Raw genomic sequence first — 19,741 nt, 5'->3', positions numbered from 1 at the left:
GACACAGACACGCAGTCTAATTAGCAATTTAATTAAACGTCTTCATCATCATTGCAAACATTGGCTAAGCAGGAGGCAGACAGGCAAAGTAGTGGTGTTCTTTTTTCAGGAACTGTAGCTAGTGGCTACGATATGGCAGCAACCATAAAGATTAGCCTACATCATCACACAAAATGCAGATTGTTCTAATACAACGCATCCTGCTTGCGCAACTGCAAAATCCATTACAACAGACAGAGAAGTTTGTGAGGAGAAATATGAGGCTGAGACATAGGCTACCTTATCATGGTTCAGAAGAGGGTGAGTAAAAAGAGAAACATGAAGGGGGGGGGAGTGTGAGCAGCAGCTACATAGAAAAAAAGTGTGCGTAAAATAACACATGCACAGGATGTGATACAGATGGGAAGAATAGCGCTGGAGGGGATGGCTGCTGTTTTGCGGGCTCCTAACCAATTGTGCTATTTTGTGTGTTTTTTCACATTGTTTGTAACTCATTTTGTACGTAATGTTTATGCTACCGTCTCTTATGACCGACAAGAGCTTCTGGATATCAGAACAGCGTTTACTCACCTCAAACTAGACAAAGATTTTTCTTTAATGAGTCGGGCGCAAAGGATATAATGTTGCTTCCAGACTAGGCCCAAATCCCTGTCATTCACATGAAGAAAATAAGAAAATACAGGCGACAGAGATCAGGGTGCCTTGTGAGACTTCGTCGGTGAGTGGGTAACCCACCTCTACCATCCGTTCTATTAGCCAACGTCTAATCACTGGAGAATAAACTGGATGAGCTCCGTTCGAGGCTATCCAACAAAATGGGACATTAAAAACTGTAATATCTTATGTTTCACCGAGTCGTAGCTCATGGATAATATACAGTTGGGTTTTCCATCCATCGACAGGACAGAACAGCTACGTCTGGTAAGACGAGGGATAGGGGGTGGTGTCTTTTTGTCAATAACAGCTGGTGCGTGATGTCTAATATTAAGGTAGTCTCTAGGTACAGTGCCTTGCAAAAGTATTCACCCCCCTTGGCGTTTTTTCCTATTTTGTTGCATTACAACCTGTAATTGAAATAGATTTTTTTTCTTCATGTAATGGACATACACAAAATAGTCCAAATTGGTGAAGTGAAATGAAAAATAAATAGAAAACAGAAAAGTGGTGCGTGCAGATGTATTCACCCCTTTGCTCTGAAGTCCCTAAATAAGATCTGGTGCAACCAATTACCTTCAGAAGTCACATAATGAGTTACAGTGCCTTTTGCCACATTTCAGGCTTCAAACATAAAGATATAAAACTGTATTTTTTTGTGAAGAATCAACAAGTGGGACACAATCATGAAGTGGAATGACATTTATTGGATATTTCAAACGTTTTTAACAAATCAAAAACTGAAGAATCGGGCGTGCAAAATTATTCAGCCCCCTTAAGTTAATACTTTGTAGCGCCACCTTTTGCTGCGATTACAGCTGTAAGTCGCTTGGGGTATGTCTCTATCAGTTTTGCACATCGAGAGACCGACATTTTTTCCCATTCCTCCTTGCAAAACAGCTCGAGCTCAGTGAGGTTGGATGGAGAGCATTTGTGAACAGCAGTTTTCAGTTCTTTCCACAGATTCTCGATTGGATTCAGGTCTGGACTTTGACTTGGCCATTCTAACACCTGGATATGTTTATTATTGAACCATTCCATTGTAGATTTTGCTTTATGTTTTGGATCATTGTCTTGTTGGAAGACAAATCTCCGTCCCAGTCTCAGGTCTTTTGCAGACTCCATCAGGTTTTCTTCCAGAATGGTACTGTATTTGGCTCCATCCATCTTCCCATCAATTTTAACCATCTTCCCTGTCCCTGCTGAAGAAAAGCAGGCCCAAACCATGATGCTGCCACCACCATGTTTGACAGTGGGGATGGTGTGAGCTGTGTTGCTTTTACGCCAAACATAACGTTTTGCATTGTTGCCAAAAAGTTCAATTTTGGTTTCATCTGACCAGAGCACCTTCTTCCACATGTTTGGTGTGTCTCCCAGGTGGCTTGTGGCAAACTTTAACCGACACTTTTTATGGATATCTTTAAGAAATAGCTTTCTTCTTGCCACTCTTCCATAAAGGCCAGATTTGTGCAATATACGACTGATTGTTGTCCTATGGACAGAGTCTCCCACCTCAGCTGTAGATCTCTGCAGTTCATCCAGAGTGATCATGGGCCTCTTGGCTGCATCTCTGATCAGTCTTCTCCTTGTATGAGCTGAAAGTTTAGAGGGACGGCCAGGTCTTGGTAGATTTGCAGTGGTCTGATACTCCTTCCATTTCAATATTATCGCTTGCACAGTGCTCCTTGGGATGTTTAAAGCTTGGGAAATCTTTTTGTATCCAAATCCGGCTTTAAACTTCTTCACAACAGTATCTCGGACCTGCCTGGTGTGTTCCTTGTTCTTCACGATGCTCTCTGCGCTTTTAACGGACCTCTGAGACTATCACAGTGCAGGTGCATTTATACGGAGACTTGATTACACACAGGTGGATTGTATTTATCATCATTAGTCATTTAGGTCAACATTGGATCATTCAGAGATCCTCACTGAACTTCTGGAGAGAGTTTGCTGCACTGAAAGTAAAGGGGCTGAATAATTTTGCACGCCCAATTTTTCAGTTTTTGATTTGTTAAAAAAGTTTGAAATATCCAATAAATGTCGTTCCACTTCATGATTGTGTCCCACTTGTTGTTGATTCTTCACAAAAAAATACAGTTTTATATCTTTATGTTTGAAGCCTGAAATGTGGCAAAAGGTCGCAAAGTTCAAGGGGGCCGAATACTTTCGCAAGGCACTGTAAATAAAGTCCACCTGTGTGCAATCTAAGTGTCACATGATCTCAGTAGATAGATATATATATATATATATTTTCTGAAAGGCCCCAGAGTCTGCAACACCATTAAGCAAGTGGCACCACCAAGCAAGCGGCACCATGAAGACCAAGGAGCTCTCCAAACAGGTCAGGGACAAAGTTGTGGAGAAGTACAGATCAGGGCCGGGTTCTAAAAAAATATCAGAAACTTTGAACATCCCACGGAGCCATTAAATCCATTATTCAAAAATGGAAAAAATATGTCACTACAACAAACCTGCCAAGAGAGGGCCGCCCACCAAAACTCACGGACCAGGCAAGGAGGGCATTAATCAGAGAGGCAACAAAGAGACCAAAGATAAGAAAACACGTTTGGTGTTCGCCAAAAGACATGTGGGAGACTCCCCAAACATATGGAAGAAGGTACTTTGGTCAGATGAGACTAAAATTGAGCTTTTTGGTCATCAAGGAAAATGCTATGTCTGGCGCAAACTCAACATCTCCCATCACCCTGAGAACACCACCCCCACAGTGAAGCATGGTGGTGGCAGCATCATGCTGTGGGGATGTTTTTCATCAGCTGGGACTCAAAACTGGTCAGAATTGAAGAAATTATGGATGGCAGTAAATACAAGGAAATCCTTGAGGGAAACCTTTTTCAGTCTTCCAGAGATTTGAGACTGGGATGGAGGTTCAGCTTCCAGCAGGACAATGACACTAAGAATACTGCTAAAGCAACACTCGAGTGGTTTAAGGGGAAACATTTAAATGTCTTGGAATGGCCTTGTCAAAATCCAGACCTCAATCCAATTGAGAATCTGTGGTATGACTTAAAGATTAAAGTTCACCAACTTGAAGGAGCTGAAGCAGTTTTGCCTTGAAGAATTGGCAAAAATCCCAGTGGCTAGATGTGCCAAGCTTATAGAGAGATACCCCAAAATACTTTTTGTAATTGCCGATAAAGGTGGCTCGACAAAGTATTGATTTTGGGGGGTGAGTAGTTATGCCTCCCTCAAGTTTTCTGTTTTTTTTGTCTTATTTCTTGTTCTTCTTCACAATAAAAACTATCTTCAAAGTGGTAGGCATGTTATGTAAACCAAATGATACAAACCCCACCCCAAAAATGTAATTCCAGGTTGTATGGCAGCAAAATAGGAAAAATGTCAAGGGAGGTGAATATTTTCGCAAGCCACTGTCTTGCTCACCTGAGGTAGAGTTCTTCATAATGAGCTGTAGACCACATCTCCCAAGAGTTTTCATCTATATTTTTCATAGCCGTCTAATTACCACCACAAACCGAAGCTCGCACTAAGACCTCACTCAACGTGCTGTATAAGGCCATAAGCAAACAAGAAAATGCTCATCCAGAAGCGGCGCTCCTAGTGGCCGGGGACTTTAATGCAAACTTAAATATGTTTTACCTAATTTCTACCAGCATGTCACATGTGCATCCAGAGGGGAAAAACTAGACCACCTACTGTATACTGTACACACAGAGACGCGTACAAAGCTCTCCCTCACCCTCCATTTGCAAAATCTGACCATAATTCTATCCTCCTAATTCCTGTTTACAAGCAAAAACTAAAGCAGGAAGTACCAGTGACTCGCTCAATAAGAAAGTGGTCAGATGACGCGGATGCTACGCTACAGGACTGTATACTTCCTCAGTTACCGGCTTCATCAGTAAGTGCATTGATTACATTGTCCCCACAATTACCGTATGTTCATATCCCAACCAGAAGCCATGGATTACAGGCAACATCCGCTCTGAGCTAAAGGCTATAGCTGCAGCTTTCAAGGAGGAGGACACGAATCCGGAGGCTTATAAGAAATCCAGCTATGCCCTCAGACAAACTGTCAAACAGGCAAAGCGTCAATACAGGACTAAGATTGAATCCTACTACACTGGCTCTGACACTCGTCGGATGTGTTAGACCTTGCAAACTATTACGGACTACAAAGGGAAACCCAGCCGCGAGCTTCCCAGTGACAGGAGCCTACCAGATGGGTTAAATGTATTTTATGCTTGCTTTTAGGCAAGCAACACTGAAGCATGCATGAAAGCACCAGCTGTTCTGGACGACTGTGTGATAACACTCTCCGTAGCCGATGTGAGCCAGATCTTTAAACAGGTCAACATTCACAGGGCCGCAGGGACAGACGGATTAGCAGGAAGTGCAGGAAGTGTCTTCAATTACAATTTCAACCTCTCCCTGACCAAGTCTGTAAATCAAACATGTTTCAGGCAGACCACCATAGTCCATGTGCCCAAGAAAGTGAAGGTAACCTGCCTAAATGACTACCACCCAGTAGCACTCATGTCGATAGCCACGAAGTGCTTTGAAAGGCTGGTCGTGTATCACATCAACACAATCATCTCGGAAACACAGATAATGCGATCTCGGTGGCACTCCACACTGCCCTTCCTCACCTGGACAAAAGTAAGACCTATTTGAGAATGCAGTTCATTGACTACAGCTCAGTGTTCAACACCATAGTGCCCACAAAGCTCATCACTAAGCTAAAGACCGGGGACTGAACACCTCCCTCTGCAACTGGATCCTGCACTTCCTGACGGGACGCTCCCAGGTGTTAAGGGTAGACAATAACACACTGATCCCCAACATGGGGGCCCCTCAGGGGTGAATGCTTAGTTCCCTCCTGTTCTCACCAACGACTGCGTGGCCAAGCATGAAACCAACACTATCATTAAGTTTAGTGACGACACAAAGGTGGTAGGCCTGATCACCGACAATGATGAGACAGCCTAAAGGGAGGAGGTCAGAGACCTGGCAGTGTGGTGCCAGGATAACAACCTCTCCCTCAACGTGAGCAAGACAAAGGAGATGATCGTGGACTACAGGAAAAGGAGGGCCGAACACGACCCAATTCACATCGACGGGGCTGTAGTGGAGCGGGTCGAGAGTTTCAGGTTCCTTGGTGTACACATCACCAACCAACAAACGATCATAGTACAAACACACCAAGGCAGTCGTGAAGAGGGTACAACAATGCCTTTTCCCCCTCAGGAGACTGAAAAGATTTGGCATGGGTCTTCAGATCCTCAAAAAGTTATACAACTGCACCATCAAGAGCATCACCTGGTATGGCAACTGCTCTGCATCTGACCGTAAGGTGCTACAGCGGGTAGTGTGTACAGCCCAGTACATCGCTGTGGCTAAGCTTCCTGACATCCGGGACCTATATACTAGGCGGTGTCACAGGAAGGTCCCAGAAATTGTCAAGGAGTCCAGTCACCGTCATAGACTGTTCTCTCTGCTACCACACAGGAAGTGGTACCATCGTGCCAAGTCTAGCTCCAAAAGGCTCCTTAACAGCTTCTACACCCAAGCCATAAGACTGCTAAATAATAATAAATAATTAATCAAATGTCTACCCGGACTATTTGCATTGACACCCCCCCACTCCCTTTTGATTTTACACTGCTACAACTCTCTGTTTATTATCTATGCATAGTCACTTTACCCCTACCTACATGTACAAATTACCTCGACTAACCTGTACCGCCGCACATTGACTTGGTACCGGTACCCCGTGTATATAGCCTCATTATTGTTATTTTATTGTGTTACTTTTTTACTTACATTTTTTTTACTCTAGTTTATTTAGTAAACATTTTCTTATCGCTATTTGTTTTACTGCATTGTTGGTTAAGGGCTTGTAAGTAAGCATTTCACGGTAAGGTTGTATTCGGCGTATGTGACAAATTTCATTTAATTTGGTTTGACCCTTAGCTTTGAGAAAGAGGTTTCCGGAGGGGCGGGCGGGGGTGAAAACTCCGTATTCGCTGTCACAGCCTTACTTTCAAGTGGAAGAAACCAGCAGACGTTAAAAGCAGTGCTTTGTTTCTAATTAGGTTAATGGGGTGTGTTTTTAGTGGTTAGAGCATTGGGCCAATAACCCGAAAGGTTAGTGGATCGAATCCCTCGAAGACGTGGATGTCTATTAAGGCATCTCCCCGCACCTCTCTGATTCAGAGGGGTTGGATTAAATGCGGAAGACACATTTCAGTTGAAGGCATTCAGTTGGACAACTGACTAGATATCCCCCTTTCCCTTTCCCTTTAAAATGTTGACTGACATGACCTTTGTGTCTAATGCATCTTGCAAGTGTTATTCTATTACCCTGGTTAACCCTGTTTGTCTCTGATTCCAGACGGTGTCCATCGCGTCATGGCCCTCTGCACCCTGCGTGTCACCATCATCACCGATGAGATGCTGACCAACAGCATCACAGTGCGCCTAGAGAACATGTCCCAGGAGCGCTTCCTGTCCCCGCTCCTCTCCCACTTCATGGAGGGCGTGGCGGCCGTCCTATCCACCAGCCGCACCGGTGTCTTCGTCTTCAACATCCAGAACGACACGCACGTCCAGGGGAGCATCCTCAACGTCACCTTCTCTGCCCTGCGCCCTTCTGGGGGAAACGAACTTGGGGGGTCCGGGGGCACCATCCACACTGGAAGATTTTTCCCCTCAGATGCGCTGCAGGAGCAGATTTACCTGAACCGGACTCTGCTCACCCTGGTGTCCAGCCAGCGTGTGCTGCCCTTCGACGATAACATCTGCCTCCGTGAGCCCTGTGAGAACTACATGAAGTGTGTGTCAGTGCTGAGGTTCGACAGCTCGGCACCTTTCGTGTCCTCGGATACGGTGCTGTTCAGGCCAATCGAACCGGTGACGGGGCTGCGTTGCCGATGCCCAGCAGGCTTCACTGGGGACTACTGTGAGACGGAGATTGACCTGTGCTACTCAGGGCCCTGCCAGAACAACGGCAAGTGCCGGAGCAGGGAAGGCGGGTACACTTGCGAGTGTCCAGAGGACTTCACAGGTGAGTGTTATTATATACTTTTTGGTATCTTATTTGACTCTTTCTTTCACGCCATTCTCAATCTTCTATTTTTTACTCTTTCTTCAACTTTTTTCTTTCTCCATGTCATTAGTACTTACAGTTGAAGTCGGAGGTTTACATACACCTTAGCCAAATACATTTAAACTCAGTTTTTCACAATTTCTGACATTTAACCGAAGTAAAACTTCCCTGTCTTAGGTCAGTTAGGATCACCACTTTATTTTAAGAATGTGAAATGTCAGAATAATAGTAGAGAGAATGATTTCTTTCAGATTTGATTTCTTTCATCACATTCCCAGTGGGTCAGAAGTTTACATACATTCAATTAGTATTTGGTAGCATTGCCTTTAAATTGTTTAATTTGGGTCAAACATTTCAGGTAGCCTTCCACAAGCTTCCCACAATAAGTTGGGTGAATTTTGGCCCATTCCTCCTGACAGAGCTGGTGTAACTGTGTCAGGTTTGTAGGCCTCCTTGCTCGCACACGCTTTTTCAGTTCTGCCCACAAATTTTCTATGGGATTGAGGTCGGGGCTTTGTGATGGCCACTCCAATACCGTGACTTTGTTGTCCTTAAGCCATTTTGCCACAACTTTGGAAGTATGCTTGGGGTCATTTTCCATTTAGAAGACCCATTTGCGACCAAGCTTTAACTTCCTGACTGATGTCTTGAGATGTTGCTTCAATATATCCACATAATTCTCCTACCTCATGATGCCATCTATTTTGTGAAGTGCACCAGTCTCCCCTGCAGCACCCGCACAAAATTATGCTGCCACCCCTGTGATTCACGGTTGGGATGGTGTTCTTTGGCTTGCAAGCCTCCCCCTTTTTCCTCCAAACATAACGATGGTCATTATGGCCAAACAGTTCTATTTTTGTTTCATCATTTCTCCAAAAAGTATGATCTTTGTCCCCATGTGCAGTTGCAAACCGTAGTCTGGCTTTTTTATGGCGGTTTTGGAGCAGTGGCTTCTTCCTTATTGAGCGGCCTTTCAGGATATGTCGATATAGGACTCGTTTTACAGTGGATATAGATACTTTTGTACCTGTTTCCTCCAGCATCTTCACATGGTCCTTTGCTGTTGTTCTGGGATTGATTTGCACTTTTTGCAACAATATACTTTCATCTCTAGGGGACAGAACGCGTCTCCTTCCTGAACGGTATGACAGCTGCATGGTCCCATGGTGTTTATACTTGAATACTATTGTTTGTACAGATGAACGTGGTAACTTCAGGCATTTTGAAATTGCTCCCAAGGATGAGCCAGACTTGTGGATGTCAAGCAAAGAGGCACTGAGTTTGAAGGTAGACCTTGAAATACATCCACAGGTACACCTACAATTGACTCAAATGATGTCAATTAGCCTATCAGAAGCTTCTAAAACAATGACATCATTTTCTGGAATTTTCCAAGCTGTTTAAAGGCACAGTCAACTTAGTGTATGTAAACTTCTGACCCACTGGAATTGCGATACAGTGAATTATAAGTGAAATAATCTGTCTGTAAACAATTGTTGGAAACATTCTTGTGTCCAACTTGATAAAACCAAAGTTTGTTAACAAGAAATTTGTGGAGTGGTTGAAAAACGAGTTTTAATGACTCCAACCTAAGTGTATGTAAACCTCCGACTTCAACTGTATATTATATTTGAGATTCTTCAAAGTAGCCACCCTTTGCCTTGATGAAAGCGTTGCATTCTCTTGGCATTCTCTCAACCAGCTTCCTGAGATAGAAATATGCCTACCCCCATCAGTACCTTTCATCTGCTTTCACAGACCCTATAGGGCTAAATGCTCCCACTATATTAAAGACATGGCCCACAGCCAAAACCCTGATTCTGCAGAGAGACTATTACTTGTTAATCAAACTCTAGCCGTCTATGCTTTGAAGGCTCTTGACCAGCTCCAGGTAGTCTCAAGTCATAATGGAGGTGATGATGGTTGACCTGACAGTGCTGGTCTCAGGTTTCTCACACTTTCGGGAAAAAGATCCCTCGTAATTCCCTCCAAACCGGAGATGATCTGTCTTGCAGTTGGGTCATTACCCGCTGGAATTCCTGGCGCTGTAAATCATAGGTGTTCTCTTTATCCAGATCTTGTCAGTGTCATTTGCGACACACAACACCCCACACTATGAGCTGGACATTGATATGATCGTGGCACATTCCTTTTGACCAGTGGGAAAATCATCTCTTGACTCATTCGTGTTCTCTTTCATAACATGTATGGTGGCTCTTAAAGGGTGATATAATCCCGTGCCACACTTTCCACAGACAGTTCTCTAGTCTTCCTGTCTATCTTCTCTGTCTCTTCAATAAAAAAGCCTGATCATGCAATACATTATGTGACCACACATCACCCTTTCCTTATTTTTTAATTGACAGCTTTCTTTCTGCTCAGTATGTGACCCTTAATGGTCACCCCAAGCTGTTAGGGAAAGCACCCCTGAGTTAAAATCACTACTGACATCAGCGTCCATTTGAAAGCTGTCATCACCGGAAAACGTCTCAGGTCGAGTTAACGAGACAGGACTGTATCAGGGTGGATGGCTGGTGGGTCGTGACAGGTGTCTTACAGACCACCGAGGTGGCCTGCTGCTTGGGGCAAAGACACTCCATTGTCCTGTTGTCATTATGCCACAAACCGTTTGGTTCCTTTGGAAGAGCCAGTGTCAGTGTGGGTCACAGAGCATAGCTGTTACAATCCACAGTGTTTTGCTTGTGAAAGGGGGGGGGGGGGGGGGGGGGGGGGTTGAGCCTCTGCTGCCACTCTCTCTGTCCATGCAGACTAGCTTGTAGGTTGTGTGGTAATGGATTTGAACTTGTGAGAGGGATTGTGTCCCCTGTGAACATGCCTGGTTTCAGCTTGTTCACAAAAAAAAACATATTTGGAGGGCTTCGTCCTGGACACTTTATTACATACAAATCTGAATGGAGGATTTAAAGGAGAACAGGTGCAACTGCTTTCACACCTACCCCAACTTTTGTCTTTCACCAGACAGTTTTTCCCCCCTCTCTCTCTCTCTCTCTCTCTCTCTCTCTCTCTCTCTCTCTCTCTCTCTCTCGCTCTCTCTCGCTCTCTCTCGCTCTCTCTCTCTCGGATATACCCAGCAGATATTTCTGCCCACCTGTACTGTTCTTCCCTTCCTACAGGTGAGCATTGTGAGGTGAACTCCCGATCTGGCCGATGCATCCCGGGGGTGTGTCAGAACGGGGCCAGGTGTGTGGATCTCCTGGTGGGGGGGTTTGTGTGCCAGTGCCCCCCAGGGGAGTACCAGAAGCCTTACTGTGAAATGAGCACCCGCAGCTTCCCCGGCCTGTCCTTCATCACGTTCAGAGGGCTACGACAGAGGTTCCACTTCACAGTGTCCTTCATGTGAGTACACCTATGTATCTTATAACGTCTCCATAATAACGTGTGTACACGTGACTTTTTCCGGTGGGTGTACATTTGTGTCTTCCTCTGGTTCTCTCACGAACACCTGGAGTTTTTTTTTTTTTGACATAGTACTGAGCCATCTATCCACACCCAAGTGATACACATCGAACGCCATGTCTGGATACATATACAACACCTTTGTAATAAGCAGTGATGGCTGTATCCATGGCAATACAAATAAGCAACGCCCCGTCGTCTTTGTCTCACCGGCAGGACATGTCTGAACCTGAAATCACAGAAGTGTTGAATCACAGGGCTGCTACATCAGCCATGACATTTGTGTTCTGCAACGCGAAGGAAGAGCAAGCCGTTTGATCCAGTGGTTAGATGTGGATCTGGGTTCAAAGAGTGTACATTTTCTTTCAAATACTTTGAGAGTTTGATTGCGCCTGCCTGGGGTGATGTGGGATATGTAAAGGCTGTAGTGAAACATCTCTTTCTCGTGCCCAGCTCACGTTCCCTGGCAAAGGTAAAAACAGGAAGGGATGCATGGAGCCAGAGTGACCTTTGGCTTTGTTGATCATGGTTTCCTGTCACGATGCCCTGTGCCATGTGGATTCGGACTCCTGTGCACATACCCGCTAAGTGCCATAGGGTTAATGACACATAGCAGCATGGCTCCTAGTACTTGCCCTGGTTCTATGTCTGTCCACACCAGTCCTCCTTTCCTCCGTCATTTTCCAAATCCCTTTTGCTCCTCTCATTGTCCATAGTCCAATATGATTATTCTTTCCATTTTCCCTTTTGCTCTCTTATTGTCCCTCATTTCCTAGGTTAATTTGTCTCTCAATGTCTCCCCCCTCCCCGCACACAACTGATATTGTTCTCGCGTTACCTCAAGAGACATAACCACACTTTGAGGACTAATTAAATGGCCATTAAATGGCTCCATTAAATAGCTCTCCTGTACATGTTCCCCTCCTCTTCATAGCCTTCATCTGCTGATAAAATACTGTACTGTACAATCAAAGTGACCTTTGGTCCTGAATGACCTGCAGGTTTGCCACCAGAGAGAGGAATGTCCTACTACTTTATAACGGAAGGTTTAACGAGAAGCACGACTTCATCGCCTTAGAGATCATCGAGGAACAAATCCAGCTCACCTTCTCAGCAGGTGAGGACATAAAGGGTTCCGAGAAGAGATGGCCAGACTTCAATTTCCTCTGTTCCCTTTGTTTCTCTTCGCTTCACTTCTCTCTCCTACCCCCCTCTCTGTGAAATACAAAATCTCATTAACAGGGAGGTTCTAACCAGCTGAGGGAGGGGTCAAAGTTTATGCAGCCAACCCTCAGATACCTGGGAAAATTGAGGGTAAACAGTGATCGTGCAGTTCACCTAGTGTTAGTGTGTTGAGTTTGGCAGGGAATTCATGCCATAGAGGTATTATCCTAAAAAAAACAATCATTAACCATTAAACTATAATTGTGTTCTGGATGAGTAGCATCGATATTGAAAGACCTCTTCAGAGGTCCAAAAGGTTGTGTTTTTCTTAGTCTTCCCCAGCCCAATCCCTCAGCTTTATACCAAACCAAGTGACAGGGCTGCCATTTTGTAAAACACAGACTCAGGTGTGTGACTTTAAAGAAAGAATGAGAAGTGAGAGAGAGTTCCTCTCAGGAAGTTCACTATCTATGAAAATGGCCAAACTCAGTTGGAGTGGGATTCCATGTCGATTAAACACTTTCCTGTTTCTTATATCCTATTTCCTTCCCTGTAGGAGAAGTCAAAACCACAGTATCACCCTTTGTCCTAGGTGGGGTCAGTGATGGCCAGTGGCATAGAGTACAGCTACACTACTACAACAAGGTAAGCACACTTCCTGGATATGTGGAGCCTCTCTTCAGAACGTAATAGAATGATACATGTCCCTGTCCAAAGGGTAAGTGATGAGGCGTGTGGTGGGGTAGAGTAAAGAGATAGGGAGAGGTCAATAGTTTGGGAACCAGTAGGATACTAGGGCACCAGTAGGATAAGGATATTATGAACCCAAATGAAGTGCCCTCATAAGCCTACAGGCCTCAATCTAACAGGTCAAAGGTCATTCAAGTAGGGAACCCATACTATCCCCCCCCCCCCAACTCCATACAGAGTTCAGATTTTTAAAGGATTGTCATGGGAACAGACACACTAGTCTTTGTTTGGGGCGTTTTGAAGCTCAGGGATGAGTTAAGTTGAGGCCGTCGTATTCACAAAGACAAGAGAAGGGATTATTGAGATTCTATTTGAGCATTGTACTATTGTTTTGAAAGGCAATCTGGTTTAGGCCTGTGTAATGAAACAAGAAGATCTCAACATATAATTATTTCTGGACCCAGGGCTTTTTATGCAGGGATTTCTTTTTAAAAACAACACAGTTATGTGAGAATGCACTAGGGTACCCCTACTTGTTACGTTACAGCCTTGTTCGAAAATGTATTAAATCGTTTTTGTCCCCTCATCAATCTATAAACAATAGCCCATAATGACAAAGCAAAAACAGGTTTTTATAAATGTTTGCACAATTGTTACCAATAAACAATGGAAATATGTCATTTACATAAGTATTCAGACCGTTTACTCTGTACTTTGTTGAAGCACCTTTGGCAGCGATTACAGCCTCGGGTACAACGCTACAAGCTTGGCACGCCTGTATTTGGGGAGTTTCTCCCATTCTTCTATGCTGATCCTCTCAAGCTCTGACAGGTTGGATGGGGAGCATCATGCACAGCTTTTTTCAGGTTTCTCCAGAGATGTTCGATCAGGTTCAGGTCCGGGCTCTGGCTGGGCCACTCAAGGACATTCAGAAACATGTCCCACTCCTGTGTTGTCTTGGCTGTGTGCTTAGCGTCGTCGTCTTGTTGGATGATGAACCTTCGTTCCAGTCTGAGGTCCTGAGCGCTCTGGAGCAGGTTTTCATCAAGGATCTCTCTTTACTTTGCTCAGTTCGTCTTTCCCTCGATCCTGACTATTCTCCCAGTCCCTGCAGCTGAAAAATATCACCACAGCATGATGCTGCCACCACCATGATTCACCGTAGGGATGATGCCAGGTTTCCTCCAGACGTGACCTTGGCATTCAAGCCAAAGAGTTACATTTTGGTTTCATCAGCAGAGAATCTTGCTGAATCTTTTCATGGTCTAAGAGTTGATTAGGTGCCTTTTGGCAAACTCCAAGTGGGCTGTCATGTGCCTTTTACTGAGGAGTGGCTTCCGTCTGGCCACTACCATAAAGGCCTGATTGGTGGAATGCTGCAGAGATGGTTGTCCTTCTGGAAGGTTCTCCCATCTACACAGAGGAACTCTGGAGCTCTGTCAGAGTGACCATTGGGTTATTGGTCACCTGGATGTTTATCACCAACATTTTGAATGAATTCATCATGAGAGAAGGAATTCAAAATGTTGGTGAATACATCCATTATTTTATCCTTATACACATAAACTGACATAAAATGGGGTTGACCCCAACGCAAAACAAATTGTCTTTTTTGGGGGGTACTACATGCATTTGCTTGTTCCTCAAGCGAAAGTCTTGGTGGTTCCAAACTTATTCCATTTAAGAATGATAGAGGCCACTCTGTTCTTGGGGACCTTCAATGCTGCAAACATTTTTTGGTACCCTTCCCCAGATCTGTGTTTCATCACAGTCCTGTCTAGGAGCTCTACAGACAATTCCTTCATCCTCATGGCTTTGTTTTTGCTCTGACATGCACTGTCAACTGTGGGACCTTATATAGACAGATGTGTGCCTTTCCAAATCATGTCCAATCAATTGAATTTACCACAGGTGGACTACAATCAAGTTGTCGAAACATCTCAAGGATGATCAATCGAGACAGAAAGCACCTGAGCTCAATTTTGAGTCTCATAGCAAAGGGTCTGAATACTTATGTAAATAAGTTATTTTGTTTTTTTATATAAATGAGTAAAAAATATATATGTTTTAAACTGTTTTCGCTTTGTCATTATGGGGTATTGTGTATAGACTGATGAGGGAAAAAAATTATTTAATACATTTTAGAATAAGGCTGTAATGTAACAAAATGTGGAAAAGGGAAGGGGTCTGAATACTTCCCGAATGCACTGCACATAATGTATCTGTAAGAGCATTAGCCTGAACCTAGGCAAACCCTGTGGCACAGTATCTCAGTAGGGGTTTCAATCAACTTTACAGATATATCCGAATATCTTTCTACAAACAAATGGCTCAATGTTCGAAGCAGAAGTTAAACTAGCCTAACTAGAGCAGTCTGTAGATAACTACCTGATAAAAGGCTGTTTGAGTGTGAGTTGATGTATTGAAATGATTAATTAACACCCTTCCCCCCTAGCCTGGTTTCTTTCTGTGTTATCCTGTGACAATGAGGGCAGCTGAGGGAGTACTTTACCCCTCTCCTCAATTCATATTCACCCCCCGTGGAGCCACATAAACACTGTCCGGTCCTCCCCTGTGGGGTCATTCTCCTACTGACAATTAATGGCTTGGGGTCCCACTACGACACCAGCCATCACCTATTTACTCTGTCAGACACCACCAAGTCCTGACTGGGTCAATCTACTGCTAGAACTGATATTGTCCCCTGTAGGATTTTGAAATATCATCATTGATCGGGAAAGAGGACTAAATGTGGGTTGGTTTGAAACTTCCGTTGAGCACCTTGATTCAGAGTTTTCTTTGTGACTATCCAGCAGAATGTGAAATATTTTGCCCTATACCCAACCCCCCTTCCTCTCCACATACAGTGCATTCAGAAAGTATTCAGACCCCTTCAATTTTTACAATTTTTTTTAAGTTTTACAGCCTTATTCCAAAATGGATGAATTGTTTCCCCCTCATCAATCTACACAAAATGCCCCATAATGACAAAGAGAAAACCGTTTTTTTAGAAATGATAGCAAATGTATACAAACATAAAAATGCATACCTTATTTACATAAGTATTCAGACCCTTTGCTATGAGACTCGAAACTAAGCTCAGGTGCATCCTGTTTCCAGTGATCATCCTTGAGATGATTCTAAAACTTAATTGGAGTCGGCCTTTGGTAAATTCAATTGATTGGACATGATTTGGAAAGGCACACACCTGTTGAATTGTTAGATATTACTTGTTAGATATTGCTGCAGTGTTGGATACTAGAAGCACAAGCATTTCGCTACACTCGCAGTAACATCTGCTAACCATTTGTATATGACCAATAACATTGGATTTGGTTTGATTTTGATTTGACAGTGCATGTCAAGTTAACCTTGACTTAACCTTTCACTCTTAGTACTAGAGTGGAATATAGCAGCTAGTTGTTTTGTCTAGTTCATCCTGGCCTTCACGGCCTTGGCGTGCACCATCTGCATTACCAGCACATACATGAGCGCACACATGCAGACACGCGCACGCACACACGTACATACACACGCGGTTTGGAATTTCCTTATCACCTCATTTGGCACATTTTGGAGAAGACATGGTCAAATATTTGTTTTGGACTTTGGCTTTCCTAGAGAACAGGAACTTGGAACACACTTGAATTATCCCTGTGGATTTATGAGTGTTCCGAATGTGTGGAAAAGAGAGACGGAACAAGTGTCACTGTGTTCCTGTTGTTGACCTTGATATGGTGTAACGGGGTGCGTACTGGCGGCAGAGAGGTCAGGCGCAGGAGAACGAAAACTCATTTACAACTGTGTCGTTTAATAAACACAAAAACCACCGTAAACAGAACAATCAATCAATCAATGAATGGTTCAAACAAAACCCGGTGTCCACCAGCATAACATGCACAAGCACTACAAGAAACGATTCCGGACAAGGACATGGGGGGAACAGAGGGTTAAATACACAACATGTAATTGATGGAATTGAAACCATGTGTGAGGGAAGACGAGACAAAACCAATGGAAAATGTAAATTGGATCGGCGATGGCTAGAAGGCCGGTGACGTCGACCGCCGAACGCCGCCCGAACTAGGAGGGGGACCGACTTCGGCGGAAGTCGTGACATATGGTGGCATAATGTGAATAGAATACGGCCTAAATATGGCAATATCAAGGAGTATCTCGTAATACTATTTTGGTAGTTTTTATACACACTATATACAAAAGTATGTGTATACTCCTTCAAATAAGTAGATTTGCTACTGTATATCAGCCACATCAATTGCTGACAGATGTATAAAATCAAGCACAAAGCCATGCAATCTTCATAGACAAACATTGGCAGTAGAATGGCCTTCCAGAGGAGCTCAGTGATTTTCAACTTGGCACTGTCATAGGATGCCACTTTTCCAACAAATTTCTGCCCTGCTAGAGCTGCCCCAGTCAACTGTAAGTGCTGTTATTGAAGTGGAAACGTCTAGGAGCAACAAAGGCTCACCCGTGAAGTGGTAGGCCACACAAGCTCACAGAACGGGACCGCAGAGTGCTGAAGCGCGTAGCGCATAAAAATCATCTGTCCTCGGTTGCAGCACTCACTTCCATGTTCCAAACTGCCTCTGGAAGCAATGTCAGCACAAAAACTGTTCATCGGAAGCTTCATGAAATGGGTTTCCATGGCTGAGCATGCAATACCAAGCGTCGGCTGGTGTGGTGTAAAGCTCGCGTCCATTGCTCTCTGGAGCAGTGGGAATGTGTTCTCTGGAGTTATGAATCACGCTTCACCATCTGGCAGTCCGACGGACGAATCTGGGTTCGGCGGATGCCAGGAAAACGCTACCTGCCCCAATGCATAGTGCCAACTGGAAAGTTTGGTAGAGGAGGAATAATGTTCTGGGGCTGTTTTTCATGGTTCGGGCTAGGCCCCTTAGTTCCAGTGAAGGGAAATCTTAACGCTACAGCATACAATGATATTCTAGACGATTCTGTTGGTTCCAACTTTGTGGCAACAATTCGGGGAAGACCCTTTGCTGTATCAGCATGACAATGCACCCGTGCACAAATCAAGGTCCATTCAGAAATGGTTTGTTCCACTATCTCTGCTCCCACAACGTTGTACCTCTTCCTGTTGTCACACCTGCAGTGGCATCCACTGGTCATCCTCCCATGCACTATCACATCCCCACAGGAAGGAGATCAAAGGTCCAGACACACACATTCAAACACCTATGCACACACTGACAGATACACACTCATACAGATGTATTCGCATAGGAGCCAATTCCGACCCGAGTTAAGCTGGCGTAAAATAACGTAATTCCCTTTTTTTTAATGCGCTTTCCTCTCTATGAGTATTCTGACCTTGAACTGACCTTAAACTTAAGCATGAGAATAGCATGCTATTCGCCCGCTATTAGTTTGAGCTGGAGATGGAATAAATGAATGTGTGGTGGTGTGTCTGCAAATGTGCCGTATTCTGACCTTCTGACTTCGTTCCCTAATAAATCCACCCGCTTTTATGCACGAGGAAACCATGAATAGTGGAAAAAGCTTCGACTTCATTTTTTTCTCCCCCCCCGATTAGAAATAACATCGTTCTTCATGCACTGTAATGTACAACTTGATAAGAGCTATCGATAAGAGCTAGTTAAATGAACATCCGTTTGGGTAATTAGAGTTGTAAATATACATGACACTTTTTTTTGTTGTTGATCTATTTCACCTTATAATCGCTGGAGACAAATGTGAAACCAGTCATACGGCAGCAAACTGAGCGTTTCAACTTTCCCACAGTCAAGTTTCTGAAACGCTGTGCCGTTATGCAGAATGCATATTGTACAGCCTTTTAACTTGCAGGGATGGGCACTCTCTGTTTCCTATTTCTATCACGTTAAACATTAGCCAATCAGCATCGACCGTCAGTAAGGTCTAATAACCTCACATGTTCAGCTGCCAATTTACCGTTAGTTCCCTTCAGTTGGCATAGCTTACATTATCATTCCGTTTCATAACATGGTTTAGTTGACCTTCGTTTGCTTCCTCTGTAAACGCCGTCACGGCCGGGCGGTTGTTGCTCAGGATCATTAGTGACAGTTGATAATATCGCTATGGTGCGGAGCGCAGGCCAAGCCGTAACAGTTTGAACCCGACGCATGGCTCAATACTTGGCCGTGTCATCCCACAGCTCCATGGTGAGTGCAGGCAACAGACGAGGGTATAGCCTACTATTGAACGATCTTATCGTGATTATAATTCCGTGTGCATTAATCTTCCAACATCAAATTGTGGTTGTCACATGCGCCGAATACAACAGTGAAATGCTTACTCACAAGCCCTTAACCAACAATGCAGTTTTAAGAAAAAAAATCAAGTGTTTAGAAAATATTTACTAAATCAACTGAAGTTTATTTTCTTGCTACTTACAACCTCATGCTAATCGCATTAGCCTACGTTAGCTCAACCGTCCCACGGTGGGGGGGGGCACACTGATCCTGAAGAGGTTTTAAAAGGATGGCGTAAGATACATGTACTGCAAACCCTATAGAATGTTGGCCAGCAAGTGGGAGGGTTTCAGCCATTGAATGTAGCCACACATTCAGAGCACTTTACGTGACTGAATGGGTCAGTCTAAATACCAAATACTGAGAAGTGTGTAGTAATAACGTGCGTAGGAAAGGCATAAATTCTCAAGTCGAATCGACCCCATACAGATTCTGTATCTGCACGCACAGATCCACACGG

At 44.1% G+C, this 19,741-nt stretch overlaps 1 protein-coding gene across 1 annotated transcript in view; it reads left to right on the top strand.

Moving 5' to 3' along the window:
- LOC139369548 (cadherin EGF LAG seven-pass G-type receptor 1-like) overlaps nucleotides 1-19,741 on the top strand; it is an 83,453-nt gene that overhangs the window by 40,992 nt on the left and 22,720 nt on the right. Inside the window, exons 2-5 of the mRNA XM_071108797.1 lie at nucleotides 7,025-7,696; nucleotides 10,873-11,095; nucleotides 12,157-12,272; nucleotides 12,876-12,964. Coding sequence (XP_070964898.1) covers nucleotides 7,025-7,696; nucleotides 10,873-11,095; nucleotides 12,157-12,272; nucleotides 12,876-12,964 — 1,100 coding nt within the window. The remainder of the gene's footprint in view (nucleotides 1-7,024; nucleotides 7,697-10,872; nucleotides 11,096-12,156; nucleotides 12,273-12,875; nucleotides 12,965-19,741) is intronic.

Source organism: Oncorhynchus clarkii, chromosome 2 (genome assembly GCF_045791955.1).
Source record: "Oncorhynchus clarkii lewisi isolate Uvic-CL-2024 chromosome 2, UVic_Ocla_1.0, whole genome shotgun sequence".
Classification (NCBI taxonomy): domain Eukaryota; kingdom Metazoa; phylum Chordata; class Actinopteri; order Salmoniformes; family Salmonidae; genus Oncorhynchus; species Oncorhynchus clarkii.
This window is presented reverse-complemented; position numbering and strand designations above follow the sequence as displayed.